This window comes from Cuculus canorus, chromosome 2, assembly GCF_017976375.1.
Source record: "Cuculus canorus isolate bCucCan1 chromosome 2, bCucCan1.pri, whole genome shotgun sequence".
NCBI classification, from domain to species: domain Eukaryota; kingdom Metazoa; phylum Chordata; class Aves; order Cuculiformes; family Cuculidae; genus Cuculus; species Cuculus canorus.
In genome coordinates this window covers 26,595,474-26,615,645 of record NC_071402.1, presented here as the reverse complement: position 1 = coordinate 26,615,645, position 20,172 = coordinate 26,595,474, and the positions used below count along the sequence as shown (strand labels likewise).

General features: G+C 38.8%; 1 protein-coding gene across 1 annotated transcript in view; it reads right to left on the bottom strand.

Moving 5' to 3' along the window:
• Nucleotides 1–19,736, bottom strand: part of TRIQK (triple QxxK/R motif containing) — a 60,835-nt gene extending 41,099 nt beyond the window's left edge. The window contains exons 1-2 of the mRNA XM_054059398.1: nucleotides 19,669–19,736; nucleotides 1,684–1,764 (exon numbers count right to left, since the gene is read on the bottom strand). Of these exons, the coding sequence (XP_053915373.1) occupies nucleotides 1,684–1,744 (61 nt within the window). The 5' untranslated portion in view covers nucleotides 1,745–1,764; nucleotides 19,669–19,736. The remainder of the gene's footprint in view (nucleotides 1–1,683; nucleotides 1,765–19,668) is intronic.
• Nucleotides 19,737–20,172: the final 436 nt, after the last annotated feature.

Genomic DNA, 20,172 nt, shown 5'->3' with positions numbered 1-20,172 from the left:
CCCAATAGAAATCCTCTTGCTACAGCATCAGTCATCTCCCCTGCTCCAGGCACAGCTCATGAGTCCCGCCATGTCACAGATGTGCAACTGTGGTGCCATGCACTGGCAATGTACAAAAAGTAGCCCGAGCTGTGGAACAGCAGGAGCTAATTTTATGAGTTTCATACTTCAACGCAGCTTTGCACCTCGCTGGCCCTCCAGTGGCCCAGCCTGCTCTCCCGGGATCCCAATGGAGATGACCAGGCTCTTTCACCCTATGCAGGTCTTCAAAAAACAACTAACCGTGGTCATCTGAAGGTGTTCACAAAAGAAAGAAAAGCAACCCTAAAGAAGATGGATGAAAAAGAAGTGACGGTGATGAAAAACACATGGAGAAAATGCCATAAGCCAATGCAATCCTCCTCTCTCCAAACGCCCAGTTACACATGATTAGTTCTCCTGAAGATAAGCTGCAGGGCTCCGCTTCTCACCACACCTATTTGGGTGAAATATTTGTAGTGTCATCTTCTGTCAGGTACTAGTTCCCTTGCGAGGTTTTCTACATGAAACTAAATCACAGAAAAGTGGAGAGCCCATCTAGTTAAGCATTCGTCCAGTATAACTGTTTCACATTTGTAAAAGTACTTAAGAGGTTTTCAGCCACATTTCTGACTATCCCAGAGAATGAACTTAGGAAGCCAACCACATTAACTGCCCAAGATTACAAAAGATAGAGCATTCCACAGCTATTTAAAAGAAATAAAATATAAAATAGTCCCTTACTTCCAACTTTCAATACAGAAAAGAGCATTAAAACACCTATATTAAAACAGTAAGGTAGCACTAAAAAAATTAAGAGATAATAAAAAATAAAATTGTTCACAAACCCTAGCCCTTTCACCATGAGAAAATATTTACATTATAAACTGCCTATTTTTTCCTAGACACTTGCTATTTTTCTGCATATTAAAACACAGATGTGGGTACTTACCAACTGTAAAACAGAGTCACATACTTAAACAACCGAGTATAGATTAAGGTACTTTATTTTATATATGTACTTTTAAAATACCGTGTCTGTTTTATAATATTATTTAACAACTAGAGAGACAGAATCCTATATATGGATTCTAAAAATAAGTCACCTTTACACTTAAGCAAAGAAAGAGGGAATTGTGTCTGTGATGTAGGCACCTGTGTGAGGGAATGTGCATATTCTGTAACAAGTTACCTAGATTTAGAATGAGTAAGAACAGAAAAAAAACCTTGGAAAATAAATGATTAAAATATTAAAAGTATTCCATTAATGTGAGAATAGATGTCACTGTATGGTGTAATGCTCCTTCTCATTCACCATATCAAAAGAATGTTATAAAGCTGCAACAGTATTTTGTCAGAAATGCCTATATTTTACAATGGAGACAAACAGGAAAATCAGGAAAGTTCGAACAGTTTAGAAATATCACGTAGTCACTGCACTGCAGTGTTTCACTACAATTTCAAAACACAAAATGTGGACTTTTTCCAAGTTACACAAAACACTGGCTGCATAAAAGCTTTGCTGAATTAGTCAACAGCATGCAAAAGATGTTTTCCTGGAGCACGTACTATTTTGTACCACTCACAATCAACATGAACTGTTTTTGAAGAGGAATAAAAAACCAGACTTTTTTAAGCACACAAACTTCTCTTCCTATCTCTTACCTATTTGTTTCCTGTACTGGTCAACAGGAGTCCTTGCTGTAGAGGCATCTTTTCTACCCATCGTTTGCAATCCAAAAATCACTGTTAATATATAAAAAAAAGCATTATTCCTAAATAAGTCACTAAGGAAATCAACGACTTACCAGAAAAAACTGTAACAAGCAACATTTACATGACTATACACAAAGATATGTCTTCCCACAATACAATGAGACACTGGAGTCAATCATCACTATTCTGAAGCCTACTTGATAAATTCCAAACATACCTTTTTCCCTATTGCATGGGTTATTAATACTACAGAATGTCTGTTAGTTTGAATAATAAAAGGGGAAAAAAAAAAAGGATTTAAACTGATTGCACTGTAATTCAGCACTTGGTATCATTGAATTACATTCCTATAGAATTTTTTCTTTAGTAAACCAAGGAGTGAATGTAGTATTGTGAGGTGCTTGTACTGTTGGCAAACACATTTACGCTACACCAGGGAGCCTGAGGCAGGACTAGGCATGTGTGCAGCCACAGGTGTAACTGCTCAGGAAACCCACCTGCAGATGCAGCCCTCCAGCAACCCTGAGCAGAGGGGAACAAAATACCCGAAACATAGCAACCTCACACTCTCCAACCTCCCTGACATGGGCTCTAGAGAACTGTGAATGAAAAAAAAGTGGAGAAAAAAGGTGAGAGCTGGGGCTGTGCCCATTTTACACCCCTCAGCCTGAGAGTTTAAATCACCTCCAACCACCTCAGTTCTTAAATGGGCTTCTCATGCTGTACAGTGCAAGAAGGTGACACTAAGATTGCACAAGGAACTGCATTATCTTTCATGCAAAGCCATTCTTTTTTCTACATTGGTGCTCCCACACCATCCACACAATTGAGTGTGTGTCATCTGAGTAGCATTTTAGCAAACTCCCAAGATATCAATTTAAAACCCTATGGTGTCCTATTCATGCCCTCACAGGTCTGCCTCTCAAAGGATGGAGTAAGGTTCCACAAAAACGTTCATTTCACATCTTTTTCCACAGTCAAAACATACCTGGCTTTTATAGTCACACTTGTTGCTCTAAACACTAGTTTTTGACCATTTTGGCTGGGCTGAAGACATCACTCATCACAGTGATGATAAGCCCCCCCATCTGACCATCGTTATGACACAGGCATCCCAACATCAACTCCTTTGCTCACAAGAGGACTGACATTTTCCAGAAGTGTCATATTTACCATTCAAGCACAGAAGACACACAAAGCCAGCGCTTGCCTTCTCCCAGCTGGCTTTGGTGAGCACAGTGCCAAGGGCAAACTCTGGCTGAGCCATCCTGGGTAGCCACAAACCATCTGCAGATTGCGTACGTATGGCCCTGGAGTATCTGCAACAGGTTTTTTTATACTTTTTTTTAATACTTCTGTCCTTTCCTGTGCCCTGCCAAGACACACTGTCTGGGAAGTGCAGCCCTTGAAAGCACTCTGATGCCAAACCATGGGCACAAAAGCACACCAAAGCACTACTGTCAGCATCACGACCTTGCATATCCACCACTGTTTCCTTCATAGCTTCAAACAAGGCTCTAAGTACAGCTGCAGGAATGATCCTATCAGTGATTTGTGCCTGTTAAACCTCCAAAGTTTCTTTTTTTTTTTTTTTTGGGTGTTTATTCTGCATTTATTGCCAAGTGACAAAACCAGAACAACACAGATGGAACAAGGCTCCTTAATTTAAAGTTTGGGACAGCATGTAAAATTAATTTTGGTGCTCAAAAATCACCAAGATCTTTTAAAAGGTACTCAGGAGTAATATGGTATAAAAGAATACCCTTATTTTTAAATCTGAACTGAAATTCAAACCTAGTGTTCTAATGTTTCCATATATTACTTTGGTTTAATTCAGAGAATACTTCCATTTTATATAAGACACAGAAGGAGTGAACTGTAATCCACTGGGGGTTTTTTCCCATCTATTATGCTTTCCAGCCATTTTCTTGACTGAGTTTGATTTCTCATATAATATTCACATCACAGTACTGAAAGTGTAAAATAACATCTGAAATTTAAGCTAGTTGAGGAGATAACAGATACATTTTACACTGCAAAACTAGTTCTTGGCTTATTTTGTGCCACTCTTTTTGACCTGCTTTTCACAGTTTCAATAGCTTTCTAGTGTTTTGTTACAAAACATCAGTTGTACATTTCTGCAGTTTTACCAGTTCCAATAAAACATAAGAGGAAAATGCAGGCAAAAATTACTTCCCAAATTAATATGAGCCACAGAACTGCTCGCATTTGTCCATGTGGTTCGGTGTCACCGACTCCCACATCTAGAACCTCCACTCTCTTTGTTCTTCAAAGCAATGCAGTAATCATCATTCATTTCCGCTGCTTTGATGGTTAGATAGCAAACCCCGAGAAACCCATGGAGACATTAGCACATACAGCCGCAACGTCTAATAAGACAGCTATTTGCATAAAAGATCAGCCACAATTTAAAATGTGTTGTGATAGATGTGGAAAGGGAATAACAGATCTATATTAGCATGTACAAAACCGAGATTGTTTTCACAATTTAATTCCTCGGAGACTGTGGCTCATCACCTTCTCTTGTAAAGAATCCTGTGTTCCCTGAGGAAGAAACTTGACATGAGCCAGAGTTAAACTAAAATATGGATTAATAAGAGATAATATTTAATATTTATGAACCGTTCTGTGGGAGTGGTTTCCAATGTAACTTTCTGATCAGATTTCCATAAAGGAAAAGACTGAGACCTTTATGAGTCATGAAACAATTTGAAAAGTGCCTTTTCCCTATTTAAAATAGGAATGGCTATCCCCCAAAACCTGATCATCTTAACTTTACAGTAAACGAGATTTGCACTCAAGTTTTTCCACAGCAGCCTCTGGCTGCTCCTCTGCCTCAGTCATCAGCAAGTGGAGGACCTGATTTTTCCTCTATTTCTTTTCTGAATCTAAGGGAGGTCCCTGGAATTTTAATGACTACATAACCATTTAAAAAACAGGTAAAGGAGCTTGGCAATTCTGTTTTACAAGTTACTAAAAATACTTCAAGAGTAATTTCAGATCATTTGAAGGCAACACGAGCCATTCTCAACGTTCAAGTCTTTACAAAAGATGGTTTTAAGAAAATTAAGCAAGGCCCACTTGAATGATTTTTTTTTTTTGTTCATTGCTAATTCAGATACTACCAGATCAAAAGACTTCTTTGTTTTCATGGTTCCCTTCACTGTTTCTTCAACTCTTTTCTCTTCTCATCTATTAATTCACCTGTGAAGGCTTACACACGCAGAACGCATGATTTTTCCTTTCCTCCTCTTTCACTCGGCAGCAATGACTGATAATTAATACACACAATAAATTGCCTATTATCACCTCCAACTGTTAATAGTATTTCATGAGATAAAAAACAATTCTGAATGACCATTCAAGGTCTGGCCACAGGAGTGTTCAAATCCCAACTCACAATTCTTGATACATACACAGCCTATATCAACCAAAAAAAGAATTTAAAGCAATGACTTTAATGAAATAGAAACACACCGTGAATGACTTCAGAAATACTAATAAAAAAGGGAGTATTTCACACAAAGATTGCACTATGTGCATTTGTGGTGCAATACAAATGATTAATAACAGAGATTAGACTTAAAGTGTGAACCAGTGAACACTCAAAGACCTACATATGTGCATGTGTACAAACTTTCTTAGTGTTGATATTTGATAGTATGTCTGTATTCTTAATAACCCGCCTAACTATTAATAGAGGGCATGTTAAAGAAATAAAAATAATTAATGAAATGACTGGGTTTGCAGCTGAAGTATAGCTAGCCAGTTGAGAGAAAACCAATTAAAAATTCAGGACAGAAAAGAACCACTACAGAATGCAAAAGTACTGCGCCACTGAAAATGCAGGTGAATGCACAGTGAAGATCCGCATACACACAGAAGTACCTTATCCTTAATTGAAAATGGATATCTCACTTAAAAATCTTTTTCTGTTGTTGTTGCTGAATGCAATGCAGATTAATAATCCGAATTCAAAAGACAAATAATTTTTTAATATGATTGAAAGCCTATTAATGGCAATGAAAGCACTGGTCTTTCACCAGTCAATTCCATTGCTCACAGTTTAATAATGGATATTAAAATACTTATAAGTTACAAGAGAGAAAAAATACACTTTTATACTCCTCAAAAAAAATCCAAGGAGCACATCAGGTCCTCTGCGAACATCAAATTATTCCAAAGAATTGGTAAAATGCATTTTAAGTGCGAAGCTTTCTGCATGTAGGCATTTTGGAAACCATTGGTGTTATTTTAAACGGCTTTTTTTTGGTGGACTGCCGAAGTACAGTAACAAAGATCTGCCTGTATGGCAATGGAAGAAATGCAGTGGAAATAATCTGGAGCCAAAGTTGCAAGAATAATGCTGCTGAATACTTCAACCATACTTTAGCCAAGAGAAAGTATTAAAAAACCTTCAGTACTACTACTACTTCAAAAAACATACAAATAAACAAAACAAAGCAAAAAGAAAAAATGCATTCATATTCTAGTGATCAGTCTTATAGTAGTCTTCACCACACCTCTGGTGTGCACCACACACACTGTCAGTACTTCCTGCAGAATGTAGCTCTTAGTTTCATTTGGGGCTTATTTAATTTTCTTTTAATAAAAGACATTTAACATCTTTACTTAACCTTGAAAACAGCATATATTATTTAAATTCTGTTAAATTCAGGAAAATTAATAAAAAAGTGGGATCTATAACTCCAGTTAGAACAAATATTGCTAAAATAATCTTAATGTTCTACACAAGGACAAAAACCACTGTCCCATATCCCATATTAAAACAATCTAGGAATCGCAAATTTTACTCTGATATGCATCATGCTGTTTCATAGTTTCATGTAAGCAGGAGGAACCAAACATGCATTGTTACTTCCAGTAAGTCCCCTTTGCACTCCAGGCAATATATTACCAAAAATAAATTTCATTAACAATCCAGATTAGTTCCACCTAATTTTAGGAAGGTCAGTGAGACACCCAACTTATGCAGGAGGCCACCTCCGATCTTTTACAGTGAATGAAGAAAGAGGTGAAAAGGTAAATAAACCAAATTACCTCCAGCAATCCTGCCTTCTTGCTATGCTCTTAAACCTCCTCTAAGTACCTAAAATTTGGTGGATTATTTAGGTCCAAATATTTGCATTTGCATCTCTCTCTTCCGGTAGACATAAAACATTTTTGAACATCTGAAGAGTTGAAGAGATTATCATTAAATTCACGACAGCCATGAAAAACTGAAAATTTCAAGGATTGCGAAACCTAAGATTTTTTTAAAAGACTTCACACTTATGTAAATCTGGGTTTCTTAAGCAAAATGATGGTATTAAAAATGTCAAAGGTTGCTTCCATTCCCAGTACAGTACAGTTTGTCACAGCTTCTACAGGAAGAATAATAAAAAAGTACTAAGCCAAAACTCATTTATAAAACCATTACTTATACAGAAGATACCTGTTTAGCAATTGGTGTTATCCTTGTTATAAAAACGGTGTGACATTTTGCAGAAGAATATTCCTATTTGTAGTGCTTCTACGCACCTTACATTTACTTTTCATTATTGGGATTTTTTATTTGTCTTCAGAACCGAACTCCCTACGCACTTCAGAGCCAAGGAGAGCTACACCATCTGTGAAACATACATTCATTTTAATATGAAGACAGATCTTCATCTGAATGAACTTAAAATTCCAAACGTTCAAAGAGGAACTTTTTTTTTCATTTTTATGAATAAATGATGGCATTGGTGTTTCAAGAATATAGCCTTAAAGAAGTTTATGAAGGAAAAAAGCATACATGTGGTTCAATTCTGTCTTGCCAGACAGTTCAAAATGTAGTATTTCTCAGAGGAAAGAGTCAACTCTGCTAAAGGCAAAATGACACAATAAATGATACCATATGCAATATTTCAGAACAACATTCTTCAAAATAACAGAATCTGTTTAAACTCTTGGGGTTTTGTTTTTTCTTTTCTGGGAGGGGGAGAGAGGGGGCCCTTTTATCAGTGATAAAAAAGATGGGAAGAGAACAGAGATCCAGACCACCGCAATCGATGTCCAGAGGCACATCCACCAAGGATGGATACAGACTCCATAGGAACAACCACAGATGTTGTAAAGCCACCTCTGAGGTCTGGGGGTGAGTATGGAGGACAATGCAGCCACCGCCACGACTGTGTAAGATGGAAATGAATCCCACACTCTCTGACTCACGTGTTAAAAGTTCATCGAATCAAAAGCAATGATGAGAAACAATTATTTGCTCTGTCTCATTAATTGAAGCGGCAGCAGCGAAACTTTTGTGGTTCAGTTAAATCCAGGCAGTTTTATTCCCTCTTTGATCCCCACCACACACCCCTTCAGCACTCATTTACTTCGATGAAGTAGGGAATAATTTAAACAACAGGTATAAAGCTAGAGGTCATAGACCTTAAATTTCAAAATCAGCTAAGTCTGCCTAAGCACTTCACTTCTAATATGTTATGAAGTTATAATTCTTGAATTTAATTGAGCGCCATGTGGTTTCACTGAGGTCTTATTCCAAAACCTCAGTAACTTTGTTTTGCCTTGCTAGGTGCTACAGCAGGGGAAGAGTGGCTTCTTTCCCTTCTTTAAATCATTAAGCAACCTCTCTACTCTCTCCTCTCTTTAGTTTTGGGAAACTACAAAATTCCATTTTTTCCAGATGTTACTCCTTTCCTGGGACTGCCACAAGACAAGCTTGCTATAAGATTGGGTGCTTTTAATATATACATTTATTAATTCCACATTTGTAGATTTTAAACTTAGGCTCACTTTTGAGGGAAATGAAATTCTTATTTCTTCCTTAACTAATAAGAAATATTTAGGGAATAATTATACTTTCCCTTAGCATATCCATCTTAAACTACAATTCACAGCCATCCAAAGGACAGTCTGTTTCATGACATCTTCAGTATGGCAAAATGGGCTAACAACCTTCAGTGAGATTAAATCTTGTAACTTTTGAAGTTTTCCACATACACAAAAAAAACAGAGCAATAGGTAATTCCATACTGGTCTTTTTTTTTTGTTTCTGTAGTGCCTTTTTTTTCACTTGCCTTATTTTGGACCATTACAAATACAACATTTCTAAGTGAATTACTGAAAACTTGAAATAGTTTCTTTGAAGAACTATATCAAAACAAGACAATTTGAAACTGCTAGAACTTTTTCTTTCCTCTTAACATGTTTTTTTAAAAATCCTTTTAAAAGTATGTTAGGCTAAGTTTCAGATTAATTTTTTTCCCCACTAACTCTAACACTGATATCCAATTTATTTTTATTTCATTTTCATTGAAATTTGTCTTTCATTTGAGAAGAAAACCAGCTCTCAGCAAATAGTCCATTCCTGCTTGACAATAAACCTAATAACTGAAAACCAGAAGAGAGAACAGCCACAAATCAGCCAGCCAGGGACAAAGCCGGGAGGCAGACAAATGCACCCTTCTGTTATATATTTCACTGTAATATAATACAATGTCCCATCACACATGACTTCAAGTCATAATAAATGCTAAAACTGGTCACCATGTTTATAGACTAATGATTGCCTCACTTCTTATCTTAGGCAAGTATGCAGAACTTGAAAGCAGGCAACAAATGACAGCAGCAAATAACACTTCAGCACACATAGAGCTAATCGTAACACTTCACCAAAACTGAACGATTAGTTCCATTACTAAACCTGGTGTTGAAAGGACTTAAAAGGTAATCTTTCGATCCAGCACTCAGAATGCATGTGGTTTTTTTCCTTTCTCCGAAACTACTGCAGCTCAATAAGTATTAAATAGACTGATCTATGAATGAACAAAAATAGGTTTGTGCCACTTTTCTTGTCTCACATCCTGTATTATGTATTCAGGAAAGCAACTCAGCTTAAAAATAATAATCTTTTCTAGTCACCAGGCAAAAGAAACATTAAGTATAAAGAGTTTTAATTTAGTCATTTTGGCTTGTATATTTCCTTCTTTTTTTCAATAACTGATTAAAGACAGAATAACATATTAATCTTTCCCATAAAGATCAGAAAATAAAGTTGATGTGGATTTCCTTAGCCTTAAGGCAAGATGTAATTTTTTGTATTTTTTCTTTAAAATTGTCTAAGGGGAAAATCAGTAGATAAACCAGAAGGTAACTCAGTGTTAATGCATCAACCTTAGAGCACTTTATAAGCTTAATAGTCAGGCTTAGTGAACAGGCTCCTTGAAGTCAGCAACAGCATTTTCAAAATCAAGTCCTACTCTATTGGTTAGAAGGATTAGGCCATAATTGGGTGAAGAGTTTAATACGGCTTAAGTAACATTGGCTCAGTAGTTTCCAAAGTAGTTCAAAACAATAGGCCAAGCACGCTCTCTGCAGATTATATCTAAATTGCTGAAGACTTTGCTTTCCTGAAACCTACCTAGAGATCCCATTAAAGGCAATGATTTTTAAGATAAAGTAATAGTGTACACGATACCATCTCTTCAGGAAATTTATGTTCTATTTGGACCAAAAGGGAATATAAGATCATTGATATCTATCAAAAATCTCAATCTTGAACAAAAATTGAATCAAAGGAGTAGGTCAAAATCAGGCTAAAACCTTTATATGCACCAAACGAAAAAATAAACTTTGATAACCATCAGAAAATGTGGCAAATGGTTTACTTGCCTCATTTTAAAGCAGAGCAGACTAAATGTGGAGTGCAGCAGGGAAGATAAGACAGCAAAAAGAAAGATCATCAACCAGGAGAAAAGTATCAGTTGAAATAGCAGAAAGTCACATGAACGCCTGAAGGTCCTGGATACAACTATTTGTGCCAATATCTGCCTGGGTGCTTTTCACAGCTTTCTCTGTAAGAACACAAGACGGGAGGACACTGCATCCCCCATCTATTCCCACTGAACAGCGTGCTTGTGTCACAAAGAAGAAATTTTACCGTAGAGTCCATCGTCCAGGAAAATGCCAAAGGAAAGAATGACACCAAGACCAACACACTGGAAAAAACTACTCCTCTAGATATTTCAAATCACGCAGTACATGTGAAATTCTGTTTACTGTAAAAATATTGGTGAAAAGACAAAATTGAACACATTCTCTCAGCCTGCTGCTTTTGGAGCTGGCACGTTTTTTAAGATCCTGGGTTCTGATGGGTGAAAGGTTGGCCTTCTCTGGCCTAAAAGATACCCTTGATGAGAGAGCCCTACACTTCAAACTAGTTAGAAATGGAACAGAATGCAATAGTTATGAGACTCCTAAAAGACAGCATTTAATAAGTAGCTATCAGCTCACAAGTATCTCTTCAGAAACCTTAGCCTGAGATAAAATGGCAGACAACAATCCACTCCATTTGCTCCAATTTCTAGAGTGCATCTCTTTAAGAGGTTTGCACATACCCTTAGCTAGAGTCAAAGGAGAACACATGCTTCAGCACTGCCATGAAGTTTTATTAGGAGCATGGGAACATACTCCCTGAAACCCAGCCCTGCAGACTCCATACCACACAAAAAAAGCTGCTAGAGCATACAGTAAAATGAGTTCAGACTGGTTTTCCTAAGAACAAACAAATTCAACACCAACATCCCTAGAAAGCGTAGGTCTTTTCCCTTCTTGCTACAATCATGCTGTCTGGCAACTACTGTACCAAAAGCCGTACAGTCCTGTATCCCATCTTAAGAAGTTTAGGGAAAGCTGGTGTATTCTGCAAAGGAGTTTAGCCAAGTTGCTTTTGCTTTCAGCTGCCAAAATATCCCATACACTCAGCTTTACAGCTATCCCATTTGCTTCCATTCTGATTTGTTGGTTTTTTTTTGATGAGGTGAGTTAGTGAAAACCTACGCCAGTGTAGTAGAGGAAAAACATTTTTCCAGTTCTTTGCTATTTCCACTGACAATTCTGAAGTCTGAAGGTTCAAAACCAGGTAAGAGACATGCTTGCTCAGAGCGCCATTGCCCTGAGCTTTTTCCTACGCACACTATTCCCTTCCCTTGAAGGTCTCAAGGTACAGTACGTATTCTAGAGTCCTTCTATGGTCAGGATACAGAATTGTACCAAGCCTATACAATATACAATAATTTTGTGCTATAAATGACAGATGGCAAGTGCTTTGAATTCTTTATTCTGCATATATGGCTATGTTTTAGTACGGCACCCACATTTAGATCATAATTTCCACGGGTCTATATAAACATGCATGAAGATAAACAGGCTCTCTTCCCATGTATAACTGGAAGAATTCATCCAGAAGCTTTGCTTTGTAAATCATTTCAGATGTATTTTACTGAAGCCATAAAGGATATTAGCAAGTGCACTGGGACCTTTTGTTTTAAATTATTATGATCTGTTACTTTAACAGAAGTTACTAATATTATTTAACCCCACTGGTGTACTTAAAATGAAAACAGTTTGAAGCTTTTTTAAATAGGTTTTGTCTCCATAATAATCAGTTTTCCGGAATACCCTCTTTCTAGGTTATTTAGCCTGGTGGTCTGCTGCTGTGTGTACCCAGGTTTTGAAATTATCCTATCTTTCAAAATAAAAAGGTAAACAGCAATCTCAGAATGCTTTGTTAACCTTTTAACTCCAAATTATGGAAAGATTAATTCATACATTAAATAGCATATGTCCAAAGCAATTCCAAAGAAAGCAGTATCCATCCTTGCTCTGAACATTTTTATAACTGCAGAATAAAAAATACCCAAATTATTAGCTGCTACAATTCATTGTGGCTCCATTAAAACTGTATTTATGTTTAATCACACAGAAATCTAAAGTTGAAAAAATATATTAAAGAAAGCTTTCCACAATGCATATATATACAACAAAAAAAAGAATCAATGTCTTCAGTGCCCCCTGTAAAGGGAAGACATGACAAATTCACACAGATGCAGCATAGTCTTGCCGAGGATACACAACACTGTGTGTAGAAGGGCATCTGCAGCAGCCAGGTAGGATAGATAGCTAACAGCTTGCTGAGGTCCAACATGAGTGAGGTAAAGTAGCTGTGTGGTGAGAAAAATCATGGCAAGCTTGAGCCCACTCTCAAGCTGGGGTTGTTCAGCCTGGAGAAGGCTCTGAGAAGCCTTTCAGTATGTAAAGGGAGCTTATAAGAAAGACAGGGACAGACTTTTTAGTGGGTCCCGTAGTGACAAGGAGTAAAGGTTTTAAACTATAAGAGGGTAAATTTAGTCTAGATATAAGGAAAAAGGTTTTTACAATGAGGGTGGTGAAACACTGAAACAGGTTGTCCAGAGAGGAGGCAGATTTCTCATCTCGGGAAACATTAAAGGTCAGGTTGGATGGGGCTCTGAGCAACCTGATCAAGTAGATGTCCCTGCTTATTACCGGTGGTGTGTGGATTAGATGACATTTAAAGGTCTCTTCCAGCCCAAACTATTCTATGATTCTACCAAAGGTTGTACCATTAATAGAAGTGAGTCTGTGTCTTCCAGGACCACCATTATGCTTTCAAATTTTTTGAGATGTGTTTTTCATACATAGACAATTCCAGCACTGGTTGTATTGAAGGGCTTTAAACTACTCCCCTGCTTCTGCCCCCACCTCTACTAGGATGCACTAGCCCTTCTTGCCTTTGCACGTGAATCCCTGTTGGCTACAGGTGCTTCCTCACAAAGTCTTCCTGTAGTCTTCCTGTAGTCACAGCTTTACAAGATAAAACCTTCCATCTTGCATACACATCCAGCATTCCTCCTTCCTTGACTCACTTGCAGACAAACTGCATTCTAACAGACTTTTGTTACCATGATGTCAGCTATGCTTTAAATTTCATCCATGCTTTAAACTTCATCCACTCTTAATCAATTCAGCGATCACTGAACCATCCATACTTTGTTACTATTGCTTTTATGTTTATACCCAGATAATTGACTAAAACATCACACTCAACACAAGTCCCCACAAGCACTCATCTGTTGACAGTGGCCTGCAGCCATTCATTTTGAGTTCTGGCAGCTCACCAGCTCTTTATCCATTTTATTGTTACTGCACAATCTTAATTTTTAAATTAATTTTAATTAACAGTAAATCAAGAAACTAATCATATTTAAATGTTAGCTATACTAGTAGTGTACTTTCAGCTTGACAGCCAAGACACCAAACCACAAGAAGTAATGTGCTGCTTCAGGTTAACTTTCTTTCTGGCAAGAACTAAGTAATACAAAACTAGACTAGCAGTAAAGTAAGTAATGCAGTCTTAACTGCAGAAAGTGCAATCGGCTCCACACACAAGTACAACACTAAAACCACCTACTGGACAATTTCTATAGTGTATGTACTACATGAAGGATTTCTATATTTTCATATGAGCTTTGAGGCATGCTTACTTCTAGAAGTAGAAAAAAACATGAGGTGAGAGTTTAAGTAGAGATGATGATATGGTAAAGTCAAGTACTGCGAAGTCCTCCATGCTGACTTGGTGTGGTAACAAGTTTTAAACATAGGTAGTTTAAAATAGAAAGGTTAAAACACGTTCAATTTGGAAGTACAAGAGAATCTCATACACAAATTCTCTGTATCCGAGAGGCTTTAAGATGATGCTGACCCCAAGTGTTTAATCACCCCTTTTCCAGGGATGAGCAGCCTGTAAGAAAGGGAAACAACATGAGCTATATTCTTCGCCCAGGACCTAGCCCCTCACTCTCAGGCCATGCAACAGTGCAAGCCATCCAAAAAATGCATGTTAAGGTGACGGAAGCAAACTGAGGTGCAGGCATTGCAGGCTCTTCTATACAGACTGCAGTCTGAGGGGTGGGGAGAGGGCAACCAGCTGGCAGCATCTTAAAGTAGAGCATCTAAGCCTTCCAGAGCACATCTGTCAGAGCCATTTGTGAATAAATTTGAGCATAAGAGTTTGTAGAATTGAGAACTTCATATGTAATGATTACAATGAAAACACAATAGATAAAAGCACAAAAAGCTACAAAGGCTGATTGATAATGTAAATGTGAACGGGAATTATCATGGGTAAACTTAACCTTTTCTTCATTTACACCACACAGCACAGCCGGAGAGAAAACGATTGAAACTTTGAAATCTACTACATTTCCAACCCAATCTGTTTCCCACTATAAAAAACAGTTCATAACATAAAAGATGATTTTGTTCCATTATTTATTTTATTTTAATGGAAATACACGAGGACAAATTTGGCTTTCTGGCTAGAGGTAAACAACTACAGGCAATGTAATCCTGTGTTTTATTGTTTTACTGAAGAATATAAATAACACCATTAGTAGCCAACAACAAACCTGTGTACAAAACATTGCACTTTGGTCTGTTCTCTGGATTTTAACTTCCCAATACTACTCTCAGCATTAACCCAGCACTAACCTTTGCTCTTTCCCTCTCTCATACTTGCCCTTTCTGGTATAAGTGACTCCTCCACCGTAAGCTTCTGCTGTCAGAACAGTCTTTCCCCATTTATTCACTTCACCAGTTCAACATCTATTTCTGGATTTCTATTTCACCTTTCCTCTCCTGAATATCTCCCATCCTTCTTTACATCTGTTCTTGGGTCTACATGGCTTGATTTATCAAAATGCGTCTTGTTTTCGATAGTAAAACATAATGGATGAAGGACAATGCCAAGAACAACTACAATACGTGAATAAGCAATATTTTCTTGATGTACAAATTACCATATTTAACACTGCACAAAGTCCTGGGACGCAGTAAACAGTATTGTACAAAGTTCTGTGGTGTCATTGCAATATGTGGTTAGACAGGCAAAATCGAATTTAAAGTCACTAACTGATTTTAGCCTTGATGCTAAAAAAATGCAGAAGAAATAGGAAACAAAGGGATTAGCACTGTCCGTGCCAAGCATGCCTGAAGTAAGTGTTTACTCAGTCAACTGAATTACAGAGGTATCTATGCACAGCTAGGGATACAAAAGCACCTGGGGTGCCTTGACATTTTTCCCATGACCTGCAAACATAATTCTACCCAATAAAAATGTATCAGGAATCACACGCTGTGTCAGATAATTTTGGGATATTAAATATGCATTAACGCAAGTCTTTCTTGGAAAAACACATGCAAGTGCCTTTTCTTCTGCTGTAGCAATACTAGTGACTGTGTGTGTCATCAAATGGAACAGAGTTTCTTCTTAAATGGCAAACACCGCTGTTTTTCCGAAACTGTTTCCTCCTTATCCTCTTTCTAAAAAAGAGAAAAAATCTTACCTACTTATTTTGTGTGTCAAAAACACTCAAACTGATTATTAAGGAATTGTAACATAAATTGTGTTTCCTCATCTCTACCAACAATACCATGATGATTATGTAGTGCATAGACATTGCAATAATATATGAGATCACCAGCTTGGTAACTAAGAACATTTTCACTGTGCCTGTGACTGATAAACTACGGACATATTAAAGCATTAAAAATGTTAATCTTTGTAATAATCTCCTGAAAAGTTTTTATAGCAATTTAAACAATCAATCATTTTAATATTTAATCACTGCAGACTTCACTTGAAATGAGGACAGCCATCCACTGAAATACATTTCATTTTTTATTTTAAAAAACGATCAGCTTGGATGTATTCTATAAATCTCTTTGCATTTTTTCCTCAATAAAAAGTAAACCCGAAAGCAAATGAAAAAAAATCTACAAGAGGAGAAAAAAATTAAGCAGAATTTGTGTCAGTAAACATACACTTTCACAGTGCTCCTTCCCGGTAGTATCGGTAGTATTACAACAGTAGTATCATAAGAGGGTCAGAGGATTCAGGGAGACTTCTGCTGTAAACGAAAATCATTAGCTTCTTTTTCTACATCTTACAACTACGTTTTGTTGTCCTTATGTATCTCATAACACATAAACATAGCAATTTATTTATGAAGAATAAATACTTTAATAGAGTGACTCATCTCTCCAATACTATATTAAGCTTATTTTTTTTTGTTGTTTTTGGTTTTTTTGTTGTTTTTTCAACATGTAACCCCATTTTGCAACATTAGCCTGCTTTGGCAACCTATAAAGACTTCCCAAAGTATCCTATCCTAGTCTATAATTCACAACTTGTCTTTCCTAATGAAAACTTTAGATTAATATGTAAACATCCCAAAAGAAACAAACCAAGAACTTCTAGTTAAGAGAAAAATCTCATGGAACTCTAAAATTCCAATTGCAATTGACCGTAACTAATCTTCACGGTATTTAGGGGGTTTTGGAAACATTTTTAAAACTATATAAGAAACAAAAAGTAATTCATGATATGTAGAAACAAATTTCACAGAAAAATCCAAAGAAAATCTCTTCAACGCACTGCAAAAAAATAACAAAGTCATCTTTTTTTTCTATGTAAAGTCTACTAAAACTGGATGTTTCCTGGAGCTACCGCCATAAAGTACACTGAGCTTACGTCGTTCTTTAAGACTGAGCTGCAGGATTTGGCTGAATTATTTAAACAAAGCAAATCCTAGATATAGACTAGGCAACATCACAACTTAATATATTAGCTTATTTGACTAATCTTTGCTCTGTAATTGTTACTAATAGTGAGTTAGAGGATTTTCCCGTACCTGTTATAAAACTCACACAAAAACTCACTTCCTTTTCGGAAGACGTTGCAGAGTGTAATGGCAAGAGCTATGAAATTAGGGAACCAACAAAAGTGCATCTAGAATCTTCCAGTGCATAAAAACTGACTCTGTACAGTTCAAGTCCATGAAAATAAAATAAGAGACCGGTAATAAAAGCACTGTCTTTATTCTTGATTTTATGAAGAAAGAATGAATCTTGTTACATGTGGTCTTTTCTTACAATGTTTTTAAGGAAAGATATATAGAAAAGTCCTTTTCATTCAATGTGATGCCTTAATTGAATTCAAGAACTTAGCAGCTTGCATTTGTAACAGAAGGGATAGCCCTGTGTTTATGGAACTTAATAGAAACACATATTTTTAGTTGTAGGAATACCCACACAAGACTTACAATTAATTATAAAAGCAATTTTAGTAGTGCTAACAGCAATCTCCGTTTTCGTCATTTGCTTTGAAATACTCCTTCAAAACCTTAATATTTGAAGAGCTCTCACATCTGTGTTGAAACAAATGAGTATTTTCTACACTGCTTTTGCAAATACAGATTACTATTTCAGAGAGACTAAAAAGTTAATTCTAGAACAGTGTTGTAATATCTGCTTGGTTAAACTAATAAATCAGTTCCACAGAATTACAGGATTGTTGCTGTTGGACCTCTTGAGGTCATCCAGTTGGGCTCATCTACTCCTGCTCAGACAGGTTCAGCTACAAGACTATATATAAATTACAGAGTTATAAAGCAAATTACAAAAAGGATTTGCAAATTGAGATAAGAATAACAGAAAAAAAGTCAGCAGTTGCCCTTTCCTAAAAAAAAGTGTGTCAACTGTTTTTATTGGTGTGATTAACTTATTTCAAAGACCACAATTCCTTGTTTTTGCTATGCTCCCACTTACGAGTATGGACCTGAAGTAGGCTTACTCTTTGCAGCTTCCATGAAGACAGAAAACAAGTCCTAGAAGGGTAAATTATACTAATTCATCATGAAAGATAACCACGCCAACAAAAGCATCTGGTATATTTTTCCTGTGAGCAGACAAGCCATTTTCTGTACAACGAAGCTTGCCCCTAGTGCCTGTTGCACCAAGAGGTGAAGTGATTCAGCCAAAGAAGATGTGCCAAACAGCACTACTTCAGAAATGGCTCAGTTTTCCCCATACTTGTAGATTTTTGTGTATCCCTTAAGCATCGCTTTCTAGAGTTCTCCACTATCGAAATCACACACCAGTGGCAAGGCTGGAAGAAAGTCAACACATCTTTATTAACAGATATCCTGGCATCCCAATTAGCTCTTTAGGAATGAGCCCAGTCCCCAACAGCAAAGACCTTGAGCCCTATATGACATATAGTTGATTTACTGCGCGTGAACACACGTGCCTTACATACAGTCCGGTTATACCGTAAGTTCTTTTGCAGGGGCTTTCTGGTACTGCACTCTGTCCTCAGAACTATGAAGGCTGACGTAAGACAGCCCAGTTTTGAGGGCCACACGAATATGTTGGCAGAAATCCCTGCCAAAATTTCACATTGCAGCTCCAGTATTTCTGTCCACGATTTTCTGAGCATAAGCGTGACCAGCTCACTCTGCAGAAAACACAAAGGATTCCAATGTACCCGGAACACATCACGCCTGCAAAGTAAACGCTGCCAGCTCAACAAGCCCGAGTTGTATCAGATTTACTGCACAGCTGGCCAGCCACAGTTATGCGGCTCCAACACCTTCTGGCCTCGCTGACCCCGGGGAACCAGCCTGTATGCATAGAGTGGCTGTTTGTCCAAAACACCCGGAACCCCAGCAGAGTTATGTGCAGAGAGAGGCAGAGAAGCAAGAAAGCACAGAGGTAGAAAGGCTGAGGGGCACAGGGAGGCAGACAGGGAAGGAGGCTCAGCGGGGCACTCCATGCACAGCGAGGAGCTGAGCTCATGAGGGAAAGCCCGGGGTGTCGTCACACACGGGCATCCCAGCGCTCTGCCAGCTCAGCCCCCGGGCCAGGCCTCGAACGCAGATTTAGCTCCTCCGAACGGCCCAACACCGGCACACAGGCCCGGCAGCGCACGTCCCAGCGCTGGGGCCCGGCCCAGTCGCGGCACGGAGCAGCGCCTCCTCCCACCACCCGCCGCGGCCGCTGACCTGCGCGGCCCCTCTGCCCACGCCCCGCCCCGCCTGGCCGCGCGGCCAATGGCGGCGGCGAACGCTGCCACGCGCGCCCCCCCTCCCGCAGGCCAATGGCGGCGGCGCGGCCGCGTGCCCCGAGGCGTGGCGGGGTGGGGGGGCGGCTGCCGTGACGAGCGCGGCTCGGCGGCCGCGGGCCCCTCGCCCACCCCGGGAAGCGGCGCGGTACCTCGGGCCGAGCGGCAAGAGCTCCGCCTCCTCCCTCCTGTCTCGGCCGGGGAGACTTCCTGGGGCCGCCCCCCGCCGCCCCGCCTCCCGCCCGCCCCGACGAGGCTGGGGCTGTCCCGGCAGTTGCGACCGGCCCTGCCTGCACCGGTGCCGGGGGCGATGCTTTGGGAGAGACTGGACGCTCCGTAGTGGAGATTTTGGAATCATAGAGTGGTTTGGGTTGGAAGGGACCTTAGAGGTCATCCAGTTCCAGCCCCGCTGCCATGGGCAGGGACACCTCCCAGCAGACCAGGCTGCCCAAGGCCCCATCCAAGCCGGGCTTGAACACCTCCAGGGATGGGGCAGCCACAACTGCCTGGGCAGCCTGGGCCAGTGCTTCACCACCTCCATAGCGAAGAGCAATAGAATCATAGAATAGTTTGTGTGGGAAGGGACTTCTGCTGATTGCTATGACCTTTCAAAGATTGTGGAGAGTGGCTTGACGACTACATCAGCCAGTTCTTTC